Source organism: Triticum dicoccoides, chromosome 5B, assembly GCF_002162155.2.
Source record: "Triticum dicoccoides isolate Atlit2015 ecotype Zavitan chromosome 5B, WEW_v2.0, whole genome shotgun sequence".
Taxonomy (NCBI): domain Eukaryota; kingdom Viridiplantae; phylum Streptophyta; class Magnoliopsida; order Poales; family Poaceae; genus Triticum; species Triticum dicoccoides.
In genome coordinates, this window is record NC_041389.1 from 486,395,282 (window position 1) to 486,413,739 (window position 18,458).

Sequence of the window (18,458 nt, forward strand, 5' to 3'; positions counted from 1 at the left end):
GTTCTCTTCCCTCGTATGAGTGTCCATAAACTAGGGTTCAAAACCTAATGTTAGTCCCTTTGATTGCTTGTGATGTTGTAGTATGTAGATGAAAATCATCATTTTATTCGATCAAAATGGATGGAACAACCGTGGCCGGTTGCTATTATCTTACTAAACAACCGTTCATCTGTTCTTTGTGTTTCTTTAAGCCATACGACTATAACCGAGTTTCCCCTTTTTGCTGCTCATTTGCTGTTAGTTTTTGTTGATATTAGATCGCTTAATTAATTGGTGCCCAAATCTCCATTGGTGTGCCATGTGTCTAGTCAGCAAATATGTTTCTATTGATGCTTTGAGATTTAAAAAATTGGTTTATATGAGTTAAGGCTCTGTAAATTTTGATAGCAAATCATAACCGATGAACTACCAAAAACACTATGGTTGATTAATGTTAGAGTAGTTCCATCTAATTATGTACTACAAACATAGCCGCTCCAACGTGCAATCTGTGCGAGATGAATTGAAGTGCACGGTTCTACTTTGGAATTATTGCATTATCGCATATATAGACATCGCAAATTGAAAAATCATATCATGTATCTGTATAACACTTTCACTGACAGTTATTACAACTTATAAGGTGAACACACATGAACAGCTAACATTGGCTTTCTCACAAAAATAGAAAAAGGAAGAAGAAATAAAAATATCTAACATTGTCCAGTATATGATGATGTTGTTTATCATACTTGGGAATGCTAAGGTTGCTTCAAAATGTGTACATGAGAAAATGCGAGCTCAGCAGAAACTCGGAGCTCGTCAACTCGGCATCATTCAATGCCAATCCACTATACTGCTACAACCGGCTGATGATGACAGTCTGACCGGTGCCGAGCAGCCGGTAGGAATTCCCCCTGAGGAGGCCGTACCTCCTCCCTTCCGCCATCTGCATCTCCTCCTTGATCTGCTCCAGCACCCCGGCGAACGCCTCAGAGTTGCAGGGCAGCTCAAGGGGCCCTGTGTCTGCGTAACCAAACATCTCCTCGGCCTCCTCCAGAAGCACCCGGAACAATGGGTGGTTCACGCACTCCGTCCTCACAACGAACCGCTGCCTGCCCACGCCGACGTACACCGAGAAGCAGCCCTCTGCTGGCTTGCAGTTCCTTGCCGTCGTACTCCAGCACCGGTCCAGTGCCTTGGTGATCAGCCCGGCCTTCCCCGTCGCCGACCTCTCCTCAGCCACCCCCTTGGTGCACAAAACCTCGCAGGCCATGTAGCTAGTTGCAAAAGTTTGCAATTAATATAGAGCAAGCTTGGAATTGGGGGATTGGAGGAGAGAGGTGGGATGACATATATAGACAGATCAACCAAGACGTGGTCTCTTGGTTGAAAGGCCGTGTTTTGAAATGGGGTTAATTTGGTAAATGCCACTCAAATCTTGGCGATTGCAAGAAACACCACTGCAATTTTCAAACTTTAAAAAATGCCACTGGAAAGTGCGTTTCTCGGAATCGCCACAATTCGAGTGGCATTTATCCAATTAACCCCTTGAAATGTGAAGCCGGTAAGATCGTGAGAGTGGCCCAAAAGGGCTCTCTTTTTCGCGAATACACAAAAGGACTTTGCTCATTACTCACTCAAGAACAAAGGGAAATAGATGGAAACTAATCAGACAGTTATTGCACATATAGAATCAAGATTTGCACCTTATTCATTGATCTGCACCTTGTTGTTTTAGTAGCATTGGCACTATGATACGTTTCATGATAGATGCTTACAGTAGTAATGCTTAGTATGTTAATTAGGGTGCAATTTTGCAGAGGCCAGAGGTAATCCTCCTTTTCTAAAAAAGATAAATTAGGGCGCAATTTGGAAGCCTCGAAAGGTTAACCTAAGGAGGTGCTAGCGGCGACTGTGGAAGGAAGCTGGCGTGTGTGACATCATGCCATCATGGTCGACTTGGAGCTGGAGGAGGGGCCAAGGCGTGGCGTCATGGCAATAATGCATAAGATTTAGCTGCAGGTCTAATCTAATTAGTCCTCTCTGACCTACACTTGCTGCATGATTGGGATTAGTTTTGAGGTGTCTAACTCCCCAACCACAAGGGCTGTTTAGCTTAGAAGTAGCAACGGTGTCCAAACGACGTAACCGATGGGGCCTGTGGACGTTTGATGGGTTCAGACTTCAGACTTAACACCCTGAAATTTGACATCTGGATCTTAATAATGCACGAACTACACTTGTTTGGATATTGTTGTGTATTAATGGATAACGTTTAATAGTATTCGATGTGTGTGTGGGGTGTGTCTTGAGCTTATTGCTTGAGCCCTGCTGAACTCTGAATTGCCGTTGCCTAGAGACTGTTGAGTAACGTGATTGTATTAAAAAACATAGGTTAGACTAGGAAATATTCCGGCTTGCCTTGTACTTCAAGTAGATCATGTACTCCTATATATATGCCCACGAGGCTCAAGCAATACAACGAACAACTATTCCACCAATCCCTCTTTCCCTTCTAACTTGGTATCTATCGCAAGTCGATCCTAAACCCTAGCCGCCGCCGCTTCCGCACCTACGCGCCGCCCCCGGGACGGTCGGCCTCCATGACTGCCGCCGGGGGCCGCGTTGCCCGTACCTAGGGTTCGTCCGCCGGCCGTGTTGGTCGGTTGCCCTAGAGAGTTTTTTTTCCCGATCCTTTGGTCCGGGTTTTCTCTCTCTCGCCAGTCGCTTTGATCGGCGTCTACTTTTTGGTTTTCCGATTCACTGAATCGGTTTGCGTCGCCCACCGCCGCCGTCGACCCCGAGCGCCTCTACTCCGACCCCGGCACGACCCGTCGGCCTCTCCTTCGACCCGGCGGCCACGCGCGCCGAGGCGGCCCATCAGGGCCAACCGTCGTCCGCGCGTCGGTCCGCCCGTCGCCCTGCGCCGGCCGTCACCGCCCTGCTCCGACCGGGACTCCTGCATCACCCTGACCCGGCGGCCTCACGCCATGCGGCGGCCAATCATAGCCGCCCCGCCGCCTGCCGCCGCCGGCTTCATCTCGGACTCCGCCGCCACCACACCTCCATCGAGCGGCGTCCCCGACCTCGCGCGTGATCGGCTTGATCACCCGCTCGCCGTCACGATCCGCCTCATCTACGCCGCGCGACCGACCTGGCCCGTCGGTTACGCGCGCCTCCGCAGGTCCCGTGAAGATTGTCCCGAGTTCAGCGCGCCCCTCCACCGATCGAGCAATGGACCGCCGCTGCGTCGCCCCGTCGGGCCGCAGCGCCGCCGCCTCGTGGTTCTCCTCCTGGCTGCACCGACCCGCGTCACCGCTGCGTCGCCCCTTCGGGCCGTAGTGCCGCGGCCCGCGGTCTACCGCCGCCCCGAGGTCGTCCGCTCCAGGCCGTCCCCGTGGCTGCACCGACCCTCGCGCCGCCGCTGCGTCGCCCCGTCGGGCCGTAGCAAGCGTGGCACGCGGTCCACGCTGCCGTCTCGAGGCCGTCCACGCGGTTGCACCACCCCGCGCTCTGCCGCTGTGCCGCCCCTTCGGGCTGTAGCACCGCGGCCCGCGGTCCCTGCAACCGTCCCGAGGTCTTTCGTCGTCACCCCGACCTGCCCGCTGCCACTGCGTCGCCCCTTTGGGCCGTAGCGCCGCGGCCCGCGGTCCACCGCCGTTCCCGCGCGTCGACCTCCTGTGACATGCGCCGCACCACCTCCTTTGGCGCGGGAACGCCACCGTCCGCACCGGTCTTCGTCGCACTGTCAGGGTTCTCGCCTACTTTGAGCACCGCCGCCGCACTCCTAACCTAGCCGCCGCCGTTGCCGCTCTTCTTCGGCCGCCGCCGCCGCTACCCCCGTAGCCGCCGCCGCCGCCCGTCCACCCCGTTCGTCTTCATCCAGCACCAGCTCGTCGCCAGCGTCGCCGTCATCTACCCCGACCTACTCCGACAACCGCGGGCGACATTGGCCCCGCGCCGATTGGCGCCGCAACCGTCGTCGAGTCCTTCTCTGCTAGCCTCTCCGACTTCTTCGACATGGCGTACAGCTTGTGCAGGTCCCAGTCTATGCATGCCCGGTGCTGGCAACACCGCCGCGTGCCTTCGTCTACGATGTGTCCCCAGGCCTGGCAAGCCTGGCGCGGCGCTTCGTCAACTTCGTCTTCGTCCGTCTACGCATGCCTGGTGCTGGCAACACCGGTGTGTGCCTTCGTCCACGATGTGTCCCCGGGCTTGGCAAACCCGCCGCGACGCGTCGTCAACAACATCATCTTCCTGGCGCACCACTACTTCGACACCACTGCGCCCACGACTAACTCGGCGTCTCCTTGCGTCCGCGGTTCCACGGCGACTTCCTCGACACCGGCTACCCCGACTCGACATCGACCACGGCATTCTTCGCACGGCTACCTCGACCACGGCTCCACCACCCACGCTCTCGGCTACCTCGACAAACGGCACAAAGGGCTATCGCCTTACTTGAGCAACCTCGTCGGTTGCCACTCCAACCACGACTCCGCGATGCGTCCACCGTTACGACTGTGGGGGGGTGTTCGTCGGCTTGCCTTCGGATTCTTCTCCAGTCTCACCGTCTGCGTCGCTACCGTTGTGACTGCGGGGGGATGTTGAGTAACGTGATTGTATTAGGAAACATAGGTTAGACTAGGAAATATTCCGGCTTGCCTTGTACTCCAAGTAGATCATGTACTCCTATATATATGCCCATGAGGCTCAAGCAATACAACGAACAACTATTCCACCAATCCCTCTTTCCCTTCTAACTGAGACATTCAGGGGGCGAATGTCTTGTTGACACATCAGTTGACATGAAAATTAGCCCCATGCGTATCGTACCTTTGTGTTATCTTCCCTTGTACGAGTGTCCATAAATTAGGGTTCAAAACCTAATGTTAGTCCCTTCGATTGCTTGCAATATAGTATCAGTCATTATTTATGAAAATCATCCTTTTATCTGATCAGTCAGTCGATGAAACAACTATGGCAGGTTGCTATATATCTCACTGAACAAGTGTTCATTTGTTTGGAGTAGGGGTAGCCATGAGCAGGGGCGACGAGAAAGGCGATCCCCCACCTACCAGCAGTAATGGCGCCGCGGCCGCCATTACTGTCACCTCGTTCCTATCTCCCCCCGATCCTCAACCCCCACCCCCACATCCCCGAGAGAGTCCTACATCCCACACCCCCACGGCCAGATCTATCGATCCTGATGGTCGGAGGAGTGCGACGCGGGGCGCGGGCACGGCGGCTGCGACCCGCGCGGGTGGCAGCACTGCCTCAGCCCCCGCCGGCAGTGGTGATGCTCCCGGAGGTCGATGCGTCGGCTCCGGAAGCGATTGCGGAGATGCGTCGGGTGGTGGAAGCGAGATTCCCACTCCACTCCAGGTGGCCCGAGATTTTCATGCAGATCCTGCGTCGTGCAACATTCGAAGAGAGAGCTCGCTTTGCAGGCGACGACGGCGGGATGGACTACGAGTTCATCTTCTGGGCGATTCAGGAGGCGGAGTCGGCGGATCCGAGGCAGGCGGCGCGATGGGCGCGTTTCAAATCGAGCTCCCCTTCAAGGCTCAACATCCGCCCCCGCCGGTGCTGCAGCTGTCGCGCTTGCCGCCGAAGGAGCTGCCGCCGGGGACCGTGCTCCCCCGGATTCCGTGAAGATTTAACAGCCTGGCGCATGGGCTCTGCAGGGTGCCCCCGCCGTGCTAGGGCGTAGGAGGATCAGGGGTTCTAACCTTGAACCTCCGCCATGGCTAGGTGACCGCGGGGAGAAACCCCAACCTAAGGTACATAGAAATCGACCCAATCCTTCCTCTGAATCTGTTATTATTCGATCTGCTAGTCAGTCAATTGAGGGTTCCCGGATTTTTCTGGAGAAAGGGATTCGTGGTAGTCGTGAATCTGATATGGTTAGAGGGGTTACCCCGTGGATTACTCATTGTGAAATCTCATCTTCGACATGTTCGTCGCGTTCTGTGGTTGAGACTCCATTTCCGTTGATTAGTTCTATCTCTGACGAACTCGCTTGTGCGAGGAGAGCGGGACGAAGTTCAAATCAGTTGACTGCTACGGCCGAACCAACACCCGCCCCGTCGCCGTTGATCATGGGATGTGTGGTTGCGGGGAAGGCGGGTTTTTGTGAGACGTTTTTGGGACAGGCTGACGGCTTTGGAGAGGAGGTGGCGAATTTTTTTGGCCAACTCTGGGTCATCCCCTCCCCGTCCCATAGCCGCCGCCTACATAAGCCTAGGCCTCTCCCTCCAAACCCTAGGTATGCTATCCCCAAATTGCTTTGGGTGAGGAAAGATCTATTTCAATCAAGAAACTTCTCGGTCCAGGATTGCTTCCCGATCTCGTCTATTGGTCCATTTGACCCTGTCCCTACCATCTTCAAGATCTCCACTGAAAATCCTAGGTTTCCTAGATCATTCGCTGAAGTTGTTAAGAAAGGGATGGAAAACCGTGGCCAGATGCCACAAAGGAATCGTCGGCCACCTCCGGGGAAGAAGCCCAACCCCCAGGAGGGGAAATCTTCTCCCGCGGCTTCGATCGCTGCGGGGAAGCTGGGTCAACAGGGGGCGACCAAATCCAATCAGGTGATCCAAGCCCAGGTCGTTCCCCCGGTTGCTAATGCCCCACCCCCTGTTCCTCCACCGCCAGTAATTCAGCCTCTAGATCCTAAGTACAAGGAGATGATATGCTTTAATTGTAGCTGGCCTGGCCATTATGTGGGGAACTGTGTGGAGTCAAAAAAGTGTTTTATATGTGCTGGGAACCATAATGTCAACAACTGTGCTACTTGGGCTAAACCTCAGCCCGCTGCCACTTTTTTTGGTAGTGCTGCTTCTGGGTTAGGGTTCTATCACATTGAGGTTCCTGTTGCTGCTGAATCTAGTTGGCTTAATTACAAAAATGGTGTTGTTCTTAAGGTGGTTAAGGGAGAGGTCTCTGCCTCTGAACTACTGACCCAGTTAAATGGAATCTTCTGCAAGAATAAGGAATGGCCATGGCAAATCAGAGAGTTGGAAAGTAAGAAATTTTTGCTGAGGTTTCCACCTTGGAAAAATGTGGATGACCTGATTGAGTTCCCTCCTTTTGAATTGCCTGTTGCTGGAGTGTCAGTTAAGATCTGTGAATGGGAAGGTATGTTGGATGAATTTGGGGCCCTGACTGAAGCTTGGGTACAGATTGAAGGTATTCCACCCAAATGGTGTGCATGGAAGGTGTTTGCCCAGATTGCTGCTTGCTTTGGCATCCTTGTGGATGTGGATTGGAATGGCATTTTCAAAAGCTTCTATGAAAAAGTTCGAGTTAAAATTTCCTGTAGAGACCCCAGAAAAATTCCCTTTGAGAGACTGGTGGAGATGAAAAAGAAACTTTACTTACTGTTTTTTACAGTGGAAGGTTTTGAGCAGATTGATGAGAACAATGATGGAGATGATGATGACCCAGAGCTGGATAATCTAGAAGGAAATGAGGAAAATAAAAATAAAGATCCTGAAGAAAAAGAGGGTATGGAAGAGGATGAGGAGGAGGCAATTGATGAATTAGATAGGGCCAATTTCCCTTCCAAGACCAACAACCAAACCAGTTTGAACAAAAAAATATCTCAGGGGGCTGCTTCTGCAGTTGAAAAACTTCCAATTAGCACAGGCAATGACATGCAAGTTCTGATGTCAGAGAGCTATGAGAACTTAACACCAGTGAAGATATGTGAAGAAGGGAGTGATCCAAGTTTGGGATCTGGAAAATCTAATGTGCTGTCAGTCCATCTAGACTATTGTTCTGAACAACTGAGTAAATTTGAGATGGAAGAATCTGAGGGGGAAGAAGATAATGTCAATATGGATATGGAATGTTTACCAGAAGATCTAACTCTGGCATTGACCTCTGTTAAGAGATCCCTACTTGATTCCCTGGAAAAGGCAGACATTGTGGTCAAGAAAAAAATCAACAACAAGAACTCACCTACATGGGGCCCAGTGCTTGCTGTCAAACCAAAAACCAGAAACCATGGAGATGTAAAGATTATGGATAAAGCAGCTGCTTACATGAAGAAGAAGAATTTGGAGGTTCCAGCTACTTTCAAAGGTAAATCATTTGCTAACTTAGACCCTAATGAACTTGCTTCATATTCTTCTAGGGTGGACTTGTGCATTGGTAACAATGAGGAAGAGAGGAATGATATCATTCTTGATATTATTAACAATGAGAAACTTAGATGTTTGCAATTTGCTGATGACAATCCGGAGATTGTTCTCCCTGACAATTTAGACCTGATAGAAACGAATGACTATTTTTCTGACTCTGAACAAAAAGACTCACCAAATGCTGATTCAGTTGGCACTGATGTTTCAGTTGTGGTCTGTCCTACTTTGAACACCAAGAAAAAGCCTTGTGGCTTATCCCATCCTTTTAAATTTAAATGATAGGTGCCTTCTGGAATATTCGTGGTCTTGGAGAACCTGGTAAAATTCAGTGCCTTGCAGACTTTATCTGCAATAACCAAGTAGATTTTCTCTGTTTTTCAGAGACTAAGAAAGAGGTCATTAATGATCACGTCCTCAACAATATTTCTGGTAGGAATGCATTTGATTGGCATTATTTACCTGCAGTAAACACAGCTGGTGGGATCCTTGTGGGTCTTAAAAGTGATCTATTTGAAGTGATTGGTTTTATTAATAAGAAGTTCTGCATCATTACCACCTTGAAAAATAAATCGGACGGTTTTATTTGGCAACTTGTTGCTGTTTACGGTACTTCTTACAGTGAGCTTAAACTTGAATTCTTTGCCGAATTGCATGATGTCATGGATGGGCTCGAATACCCAGTTTTACTGGGAGGGGACTTTAACCTTGTCAGATCTACTGCTGACAAGAATAATGGTGTTGTTAACAACCAATTTACTTACCTCTTCAATGACTGGATTAACAAATGGGGTCTTTTGGAAATCAACGTAGCCAATAGGAAATTTACCTAGAGTAATAATCAAGACAATCCCATTTTTGCAACCATAGATAGAGTTTTTGTTTCTCTAAACTGGGATACACATTTTCCTTTGTTAGTTGTTATTGCTTTGCCCCGTGTGGGTAGCGATCACCCCCCGTTGATCCTGGACACCGGGGCTCGGAGAGTAACCTCCCCGAAGATTTTTCAATTTGAAAAATGGTGGCTTGACCACCCTGATTTTAAGAAAATGGTGGCTGATACGTGGAATACCCCTATCCCTGGTAAAACAGCCATAGACATCTAGATGAATAAGAGTAAGCTTTTTAGGAAGAAAGCCAAGGGCTGAAGCATTAACGTTGAAGCAGATATTAGGAAGAGGAAAGGGGAGCTTTTGCTCGAATTCGACATCTTGGACGTTTTCGCCGAGAGGAATCAAATTGATGACGGTGATAAAACTAGAATGGAAGAGATTAAGAAGGAACTTGCCCTGATCTGGAGCAAGGAGGAAACTGCCTTATGGCAGCGGTCCAGAGATCGTAGGATTTTGGATGGGGACAAAAACAATGCATATTTTCATGCTATGGCTAACAATAGACACAGAAAAAAAAACATTTGTCTGAACTGATTGGCGATAATGGTCCTGTGTATACCACCCAGGATATGTTGGAGGTTGCTACCTCCTATTACAAAAACCTGTTCTGCTTTGAGAACAAACACAATATCTGTCTTGGTCCTTCCTTTTCGGAGGAGGATGAATTAGTTACACAGAAAGAAAATGATCAATTACAAAAAAGTTTTTCTGAGGAGGAAATTAAAGAGGCAATTTTTGGCTCGTACGCCCATGGGGCTCCTGGCCCTGATGGGCTATCCTTCTTATTCTACCAGTCGTTTTGGGATGTTATCAAAAAAGATTTTATGGCCCTGGTCAGAGATTTTGAGGAAGGGAAATTAGATTTATAGCGTTTGAACTTTGCCCTGATTGTCCTAATTCCTAAAGAATCAGATGCCAGGGAGATGAAGAAGTTTCGCCATATTAGTCTGAGTAACTGCGATATAAAAATCTTCTCTAAAGCTATGACGAATCGGGTCTCCCCTGTGGGACGTAGGTTGATTTCCTCTAACCAAACTGCCTTTATTAAAGGGAGATATATTTTAGAGAGCGTGGTTATGTCCCATGAAGTAATCCATGAGATCAAAAAATCAGGCTCGCAAGGTCTGGTTCTAAAACTGGATTACGAGAAGGCGTATGATAGGGTCAGCTGGGATTTCCTGTTTGATATGCTCCAATCGAGAGGTTTCGGCCCCAAGTGGATTTCTTGGATTAAGAGCACGCTTATCAATAGCATTTTCAGTGTGAGGATTAATGACACTACTGGCCCATACCTTGTAGGGGGTAAAGGTCTCAAACAGGGGGATCCACACTCCCCTCTGCTTTTTAATCTTGTTGCTGATGTTTTTACAAAGATGCTCAAGAAAGCTGCTTCTCAAAATTTGATTTCTGGGCTTTTGCCCCATGTAATCCCAGGAGGTGTGGTTAGTCTGCAATATGCAGATGACGCCATACTCTTCCTGGAAAGATCCACTCAGAAAGCTAGAAATTTTAAGTGGCTTCTGTCATGCTTTGAAAACCTATTTGGTATGAAAATTAACTTTCATAAGAGTGATCTTATGACTATAAATATAGATGACACAGTTGCTAATGAATTTTCTCAAATCTTTTGCTGTAAAAAAGGTTCTTTCCCTATTAAGTATTTGGGAGTGCCTTTGCACTATGACAAGTTGAAAAAAGAAGACCTCCAACCTGTTATTGACAGGATCATTAAAGGGATTTCTGGCTGGCTGGGGAGATATCTTACTTACAAAGGAAAAATTATACTGCTTTGTGCTTGCATTATCAGCATTCCTGCCTACCTAATGTCTGTGATCAAATTCCCTAAATGGGCTATTAATGCCATTAATTATCAAATGGCTCATTTCTTCTGGGGGGATATGGGTGAGCAACATAAGTACCACTTGGCTAAATGGGGTTTGATTACCAGGAAAAAGGAATTTGGAGGTTTAGGGATTCCCAATATCAGAGAATATAATATGGCTCTATTGGCTTCTTGGGGTAAAAGATTTTTTACCAACCCTGAATCTGATTGGGCTAAACTTTTTCTCTACAAATATAGAGTTAACTAGCAGGTAGTGCGCGGCGGCACGCCGCGCCACATGAATTGGTAAGCTATTTGTTATTTTTGTAATTTTTGGTAAGTCATCGCAAGATTTGATTTGTTGCAAAGTAGTCCATACAAGGAAAGGGTAGGCTGCATGTCGTGCCTCGCCTATCCCTCAAGAAAAATGACCATGTTGAATGGCAAGCATTCTGCATGGCTTGCTTGGTGGATTTTTTTTAGTGCTTTCCATGTTAACACTGATCTGCAATACTACATAGATGAATAGTCAATTAGCCTGTCCCAAAAAGCGAAAGAAACTATGTAGGTTGGTTTGCCGCAGAGCAAACATTAAACAGTTGATTGATATAAATAGTTAGAACCTCAAACTATGATCATGTTTCATTAATTTTTATATTTCCAACATTTTTGCACTGAAGCAGACACAACACTATTTTACAACGCTTTTTATTCTTTATCTTCGAAAAGGCAGACGTTTGTGAATCTGAATCTGAAAAATAAATTGGGTATTGTTTACATTGTCGTTGCCATTGCAATTGTCTTCTGCTACGCAGCAAGAAAGTAGCCTCTTGCACTTTCAATTTATGGTATTGATGTCCTGTGGGTTTTTTTATCTCTCACCAATCCACCAATGGTCACACACATCCACTACTGCCCATAGCTGCTGGGAAAACCAAACCTAAGAAATGTAATTTCCTGATGAAGAGAACAGACTCAAGTGCACCTGAATGCATTACTTATGTAGTCAGCGTTTGGTTGATACAAATTATGAATACATTGGTTGGTACATAAGTACATATAATGGTTCAGTAATGTGGGGATAGGGTAAAAGACAATATCATCTCGAAATAATTTGGTTGATTGGTCTCCCATGATGGTAAAATATTCAGAAACCATGAATTATTGGTTCACACTTCACAGAAAGCCTGATCTCTCCATGATAAATGTAAACTTCTCCCAAGAAAACGTGATTTGAGAGCACATCAAAAGATATACATATACGTTGTGCAGAACCAAATTTTGTTTCTAGAAAACTAAACCATGAGTGACAAATTGGAAAACTCACTGTAGCTAAGAAAATGACCAGGAATTTGATTTCCCCTTATAGGCATTAACACAAACAACTACCGAGCATGAAAAAAGAAGGAAGTACAATCACGAACCAAAGAAGCACATCAGGAAAAGAGAGAAATCAGAGAGAAGAGGCAGACTTGCGTCTCACGGGCTGGCGAGAAGAAGGTGGACTGCCGGAGCTTTGCCCGCTCAAACTGCATGATGTGCGCGCACGCGCAACAGCTCCAGGTTAACACAACCTCATAGTGGAGCCACGGGGCGTGTCGATCCCATGGCCGGCGGCGACTACAGGGTAGCAGCTGGCCGCAGCACTCTGAGGCGTTGTCGTCCCTCCAATCGTGCCGTCCTGGTCTTGTCTTCATGGCCGAACGCGCATCCTCGTTAGGTGTCACGTTGCCGCTAGCTAGTACACGCACATCAGAGGGGCACTAAAGAAATCAGGAAGATTTATCAATTGGATAACACCATCCAGTGTAAGACTATCACCTAGCTAGTACACACACATCTAGCCCACACACCACAGGCAACATCACATAAGCCGTGCAAGCACGTGACGAATCAACAACCTGAGCAAGCAGGAAGCAAGGGGTAGGAGGACTCACGACCAAAAGAGTGAGAAGACACAGCCGTTGTCCGCTCACCGTCATGCAGTTCACGTCGAGGCGGATCGACAGGAAGATTCAGCGACTCCTTGCGAGGGCTTGCGTGCTGACCGACCCGAGATGATGGGACGTGGACAACGCGGCGGCTGCGACCTCGAGGCAAGGACGGGGCGGGCATGCCGCTGCAGCCCAAGTTCCACATCCGACAGAAATAGCCTCCGCACTCCTGCATGCCCCATCACCCCCTGTGACCTAGCGCAGGTGAAGGAGAGGGGAGGTAGCCGGGGATGGGATTGCGGCGGAAGGAGACGGCGGGGTGCAGCGTTGTTTGTGAGAGAGGTGGTGGCCGGGGACGGGATTGCGGCGGAAGGAGACGGCGGGGTGCAGCTTTGTTTGTTCACAAAAAAGGGTAGCATCAACTATATATAGGAAGAGGCAGTCAGATCTTTTTCCCTAGAGAGACAACCTGATCGATTTAGAAGATACGGCAAAAGCGGCAACCGCCTAACAAGAAGCATCGTGGCTAGCGTAGAAGGAACAAGAAGCGAACAGATGAGACCAGAAAGCTCGGTCAAAGCGGTGAGACGACCAGAACATGCAAAACTATTCACGAGTAAAAAAAGCCCACGCGGGAATAGCCCCTTAGTCACACGCGTCAAATTGACAAGGCCGGTAAAAAAAATCCAAAAAACCCAGAAAAAAGGAAGCCTTACAGGCCTAGTATTCTAGTTATTCTCCAAATCTCCTCTGGGCTAAAAGTGAAGGGGGCTCTACCTTTTAAAAGAGCATTACTTGGGCTCTGGCTGCTGCTAAAACTTTCTATAGATGGAAGTTGGGTGATGGTAAACTCATTAGTTTTTGGCATGATGTGTGGGTGGGGGAGTGTTCCCTTAAAGTGCAATTTTGGGACTTGTTCAAAATCTGTAATCAAGTGGATTGTACTGTAGCTCAAGTGTGGGTTGGTGATGAGTTGAAGCTAACATTTAGGAGATGTGTTGACAGATCTGGGATAATTCTGTGGAACTAGCTTGTCTGTTTGGTTAAACAATACCCTCTACTAGATGATCTGGACACCCCCATTTGGGGGCTAGAAACTAGTGGGGCCTTTTCAGTTAAATCTTTTTACAAACAGATCAACTTTGGGGGTGTGATTCCTAGTGTTAGTACTAATATGTGGAAAATCCCTTGTCCACAGAACATTTATATTTTCTTGTGGCTTTGTATTCACAACAAGGTTCTGATAATCTGGCTAAAAGAAGGGAAGTGGATGATCCTTCCTGTCTGTTCTGTTCTGAACCTGAAACGGTTCAACATCTGATGTTTGATTGTGTGGTGGCCCAACATGTTTGGGGTTTTGTTGCAGATTTCTTCAAAATTGAAAACATATCTTGTTTTGATGAAGTTGTGACCTTCTGGCATATGCATAAAATTAAAGCTGTTCTGAACATGGTAACATCTGCTACCTTATGGAGCTTGTGGAGACTAAGGAATGAATTTTGTTTTCAGGGGCGCAAGTGGAGGAATGTGAATTGCATTCTTGCAAAACTAAGCTGCTTTTTGCACCAGTGGAAAGTTCTTTGCGACGATGGGCAGGCAGGCCTACTACAACGATGCATCTTGCTGCTGGACAAGCGACGTGGGGAACTCCTCCGGATCGCCTGGAGATGAGGCTTGGGGAGACCAACTGAAATCAGGGACATCGGAGGGGGAGGTTCTACTTTTGTTGTCCTGTGTTTGTGTTGGTTCCCCTCCGTTCAACTTAGCCAAAAACTTCCGTTGTTTGCTCCTGAACTTGGTTCTTAGTCTTTTCTAGTTGTTTTTGCTTTTTACTTTGAGCTTGATGCTCTGGATGATCGTCGTCCTGGTCGTGTAATCTCTGAACTGGTTCCGTGGTCTGCTTCAATAAAATGGGGCAGGGGGGGTGTGACCCCCTTTCGTTCAAAAAAAAAAGTGTTCATTTGTTCTTTGCATTTCTTTAAGCCACACGACTATAACCGAGTTTCCCCTTTTTGGTCCTAGTCCGCTGTTAGTTTTTGTTGATATTAGATTAGTTAATTAATTGACGCCAAACTCATTGATGTGCCATGTGTCTAGTTGGCAAACAAGTTTCTATTCATGCTTTGAGATTTAAAAATTGGACATAATGAGTTGTCGAGTGGAGGCTCTGTGATACTTGCATAACAGATGAACTTCTGAAAGATAGTATGGTTTATTAATGTTAGCATAGTTCCGTCTAAATCACTTTTTTTCTGAGAAACATAGTACGGAGACGCTCCAGCTTGCAATCAGTGTGAGATGAATTGAAGTGTGTGATTCTATTGCGGAATTATGGCAGTATGTCATACATAGTCATAACAAAACTTACAAATTCCATTGTGTATCTGACTATCTGTATAACACTTTCACCGGCAGTTACTACAACTTAGGATGAGAACACACACTAACATCTAACAGTGCCTTCCCACAAAAGTAGAAAAAAGAGTATAAGAAAGAAAAATATCTAATATTGCCTAGTATACCGTGATGTTGTTTACCATACTTGGAATTGCTAAAGTTGCTTCCAAATATGTACATGATAGTCTGAAAACATGAGCTCAACAGAAACTCAGAGCTCATCAACTCGCCATCATCCTATCCAATACAAATGGACATGCTACGACCGGCCAATGATGGCAGGCTGGCCGGTGCTGAGCAGCCGGTAGGAGTTCCCCCTGGCGAGGCCATGCCTCCTCCCCGCCGTCATCCGCTTCTCCTCCTCGATCTTCTCCAGCACCTTGGTAAAGGCCTCGGTGTTGCAGGGCAGCTCGAGGGGCCCCGCGTCAGCGTACCCAAACGCCTCCTCGGCCTCCTCAAGCAGTGCCCGGAACAGCGGGTGGTTCAAGCACTCCGTCCGCACCACGAACCGCTGCTTGCCCGCACCGACGTACACCGAGAAGCAGCCCTCCGCCGGCTTGTTGTTCCTCGCCGTCGTGCTCCGGCACCGGTCCAGCGTCTTGGTGATCAGCCCGGCCTTCCTTGCTGCCGACCCCTTCTCAGCCATGCCCATCGTGCACAAAACCTCGCAGGCTATTGCTAGTTGCAAATTTGCAAAGAAGGTGTAGCAAGCTTGGAATTGGGAGGCGGGGATGCAAGGTATATATATATATAAGCGGGTCAAGCAGGATGTGGTCACTCGATCGAAAGGCCGTATTTGAAATCTGAAGCCGGTGAGAGCGACCCAAAGGCTTTCTTTTTTCGCGAATACGTAAGACTTTGCTCACCATTCCGTTCAAAAAAGAAATGGAATTAGTTGGACAATTATTGCACATATAGAATCAATCCTTGCACCTTAGTCGTTGAATCTTTGGAAGGATACAGCCTGTTGCTTTAGCAGCATTTGCGTTATAATACGCTTTCATGATACACGCGTACAGGGGTAATCATGCTTAATGATATGTTAATCAGAGATTCAGAGTACGATTTGGCTGCCTCCGAAGGTTAAGCTAGGGGAGGAGCTAGCCAGCTGCGACTGTGGATTGTGGAAGCGTGTGTGACATCATTCCATCATGGTCGACTTGGAGGTAGCTAGGAGCTGGAGGAGGGAGGGGGCCAATGGCGTGGCGTCATGGCAAATAATGCATTTGATTTAGCCGCGGATTAGTTAATCCTCTCTGCCCAGCGCTTGCTACATGCTTGGGGTTAGTTTTGAGGTGTCAAACTCCCCAACCATAAGCGGAGTTGTTTAGGTTAGCAGTAGCAACGGCGCATGCAACGCTCCAAACCGACAGTGCCCAGGGAGGCTTTGTTTGATGGGTTCAGACTTGAGACTTTACGTCATCAGCACTCTGAAATTTGACACCTACTTGTTTGGATAGATTTAATTAGGAGTACTATAGGTGAGTGTGTGCTGTGTCTTGAGCTTGTTGCTTGAGTCTGCTGATCTTTGAGTTGCCATTGCCTAGAGACATTCAGGGAGCGAATGTCTTGTGGACACATCAGGTTACATGAAAACTGACCCCCATGTCGTATCTTTGTGTTCTCTTCCCTTGTAACAGTGAGCATAAATTAGATTTGAAGCTTGATGTGAGCCCCTTTGGTTGCTTGTGATATATCAGTCATTATTCCTTTTATTCAATCAATCCATGGAACAACCATGGCCGGTTGCAGTATATCTTCTCGGACACAACATCTACTAAACAACTGTTCATTTGTTCTTTGCATCTCTTTAAGCCATACAGATATAATCGAGTTTCCATTTTTTGGTCATCGTCTGTTGTTAATTTGTGTTGATATTAGATCACTTAATATGCCAAACCTTCATTGATGTGCCATATACTGCCATGGGTATAATCAGCAAACATGTTTCTATTCCTGCTTTGAGATTAAAAATCCTGTCCTGAGGGGTTTCCTCTGGTTAGCAGAGCGGTCACAAAAGGCAGTCATGTCAACTGGCTTAAGAGCAACTCTAGCAGAGTCTTCATATGTGCTTGCTCGCCATAATAACCAGCCGTTTGACGATTTTGGATGAAAATGCTGCTATAGCGTACTCGTCATCCCACCCTGGATAGTCATAATTTATGGAAGTTGCTCCAAATCAAGCCCGCAAGCCTCCATATTTGGAGGCTCTGCGGCGTTGCTTTGAGATCTAAAAATCCTGAGGGGGTTTTCTCTAGCTCGCAGAGTGGCCATGCAAGGCAGCCGCTCCCACATCAAATGGTTTAAGGTGTGGAGGTCACTCTGCTTGGGAGGCTTGGCGGATTGGGTATCCCGGACCTTAGTAGAGCGACGACTAGCCTCATGGTCTGTTGGTTGTGGAGGATGCGCACGGACCCCTCGGTCCATGGAGGGGTCTAGACCTTCAATTCTCCCATAGTGAGCATGAGGTATTCCCTGCATCCACCAAGATGGTGATTGGTGATAGAGCATATGCCTTATCCTGGGAGGATCATTGGTTGGACAGTCATGACATTTCTAAATTTTTACGTGAGCTTCTTCTTATGGTCTCATTGTGCACTGAAATGGCAGACCATCAGAGAGGCCTTGACTGCCCATCATTGGACCTCGGACATCAGGGGGCCCTAAGCCCTGTGGCCCTATGGCAGTACATCCAAGTTAGGCCGATGGTGCCTCCATTGGCGTTGGAAACCGAACGATCAATACACATCAAAGAGCTTCTACGATGCCCACTTTCAAGGAGTGGTCAACTCGAGCTCCTTGAAGTTGAATAGGAAGTTTTGTCGCTCTTGCCACAGGATCAAGTTCTTCATGTTGCTTGCCTGTCAAGGACGATGTTGGACCACCTAGAGACCGATGAGACACAACCTACAAAATGCAGCTAGTTATGTGCATGCTTGGACTAGTCGGGGGAGACGACCTTCGCCGGTTGTTCCTTCTCGCGCATAGTGTGGAAAGAGGTGCTCTCTTGGATTCGATTGACATGTGGACTAGTGGCAACAAGCAAGTCACTCCATCCAGAATGCTGCTACGAAGGGCATGCCCTCGATCATCATGTTGGTGGCATGGTGCATCTGGAAGCAAAAGCGGTCATTTTGGACAACACTCTACTCTTCTTAGACCGTCTCCTTGACACTATCAAGCAAGAAGCTCTAGGCAATGGCCAACGGCTACGAACGGGGACAATGCCTACCGTTTAGTGGGGTCGTGTTGTAATTTTGGGTGTCACCCATCTTTTCTGGCTTGT

General features: G+C 47.9%; 2 protein-coding genes across 2 annotated transcripts; both read right to left on the bottom strand.

Annotated features, from left to right (window-relative positions):
- Window positions 1-561: 561 nt before the first annotated feature.
- On the bottom strand, window positions 562-1,276 carry LOC119311027 (indole-3-acetic acid-induced protein ARG7-like). The gene has a single exon (XM_037586652.1). The coding sequence runs from the start codon at window positions 1,253-1,255 to the stop codon at window positions 839-841; it is 417 nt and encodes a 138-aa protein (XP_037442549.1). The 5' UTR covers window positions 1,256-1,276; the 3' UTR covers window positions 562-838.
- A 14,028-nt stretch (window positions 1,277-15,304) lies between these two features.
- On the bottom strand, window positions 15,305-15,874 carry LOC119305849 (indole-3-acetic acid-induced protein ARG7-like). Its single transcript, XM_037582256.1, has one exon. It carries the CDS (start codon window positions 15,822-15,824, stop codon window positions 15,432-15,434), a length of 393 nt encoding a protein of 130 aa, XP_037438153.1. The 5' UTR covers window positions 15,825-15,874; the 3' UTR covers window positions 15,305-15,431.
- Between the last annotated feature and the right edge of the window lie 2,584 nt (window positions 15,875-18,458).

Bases quoted from the DNA above. Each gene is read 5' to 3' on its own strand.
- LOC119311027 (XM_037586652.1), bottom strand. From the start codon at position 1,255: ATGGCCTGCGAGGTTTTGTGCACCAAGGGGGTGGCTGAGGAGAGGTCG.
- LOC119305849 (XM_037582256.1), bottom strand. From the start codon at position 15,824: ATGGGCATGGCTGAGAAGGGGTCGGCAGCAAGGAAGGCCGGGCTGATC.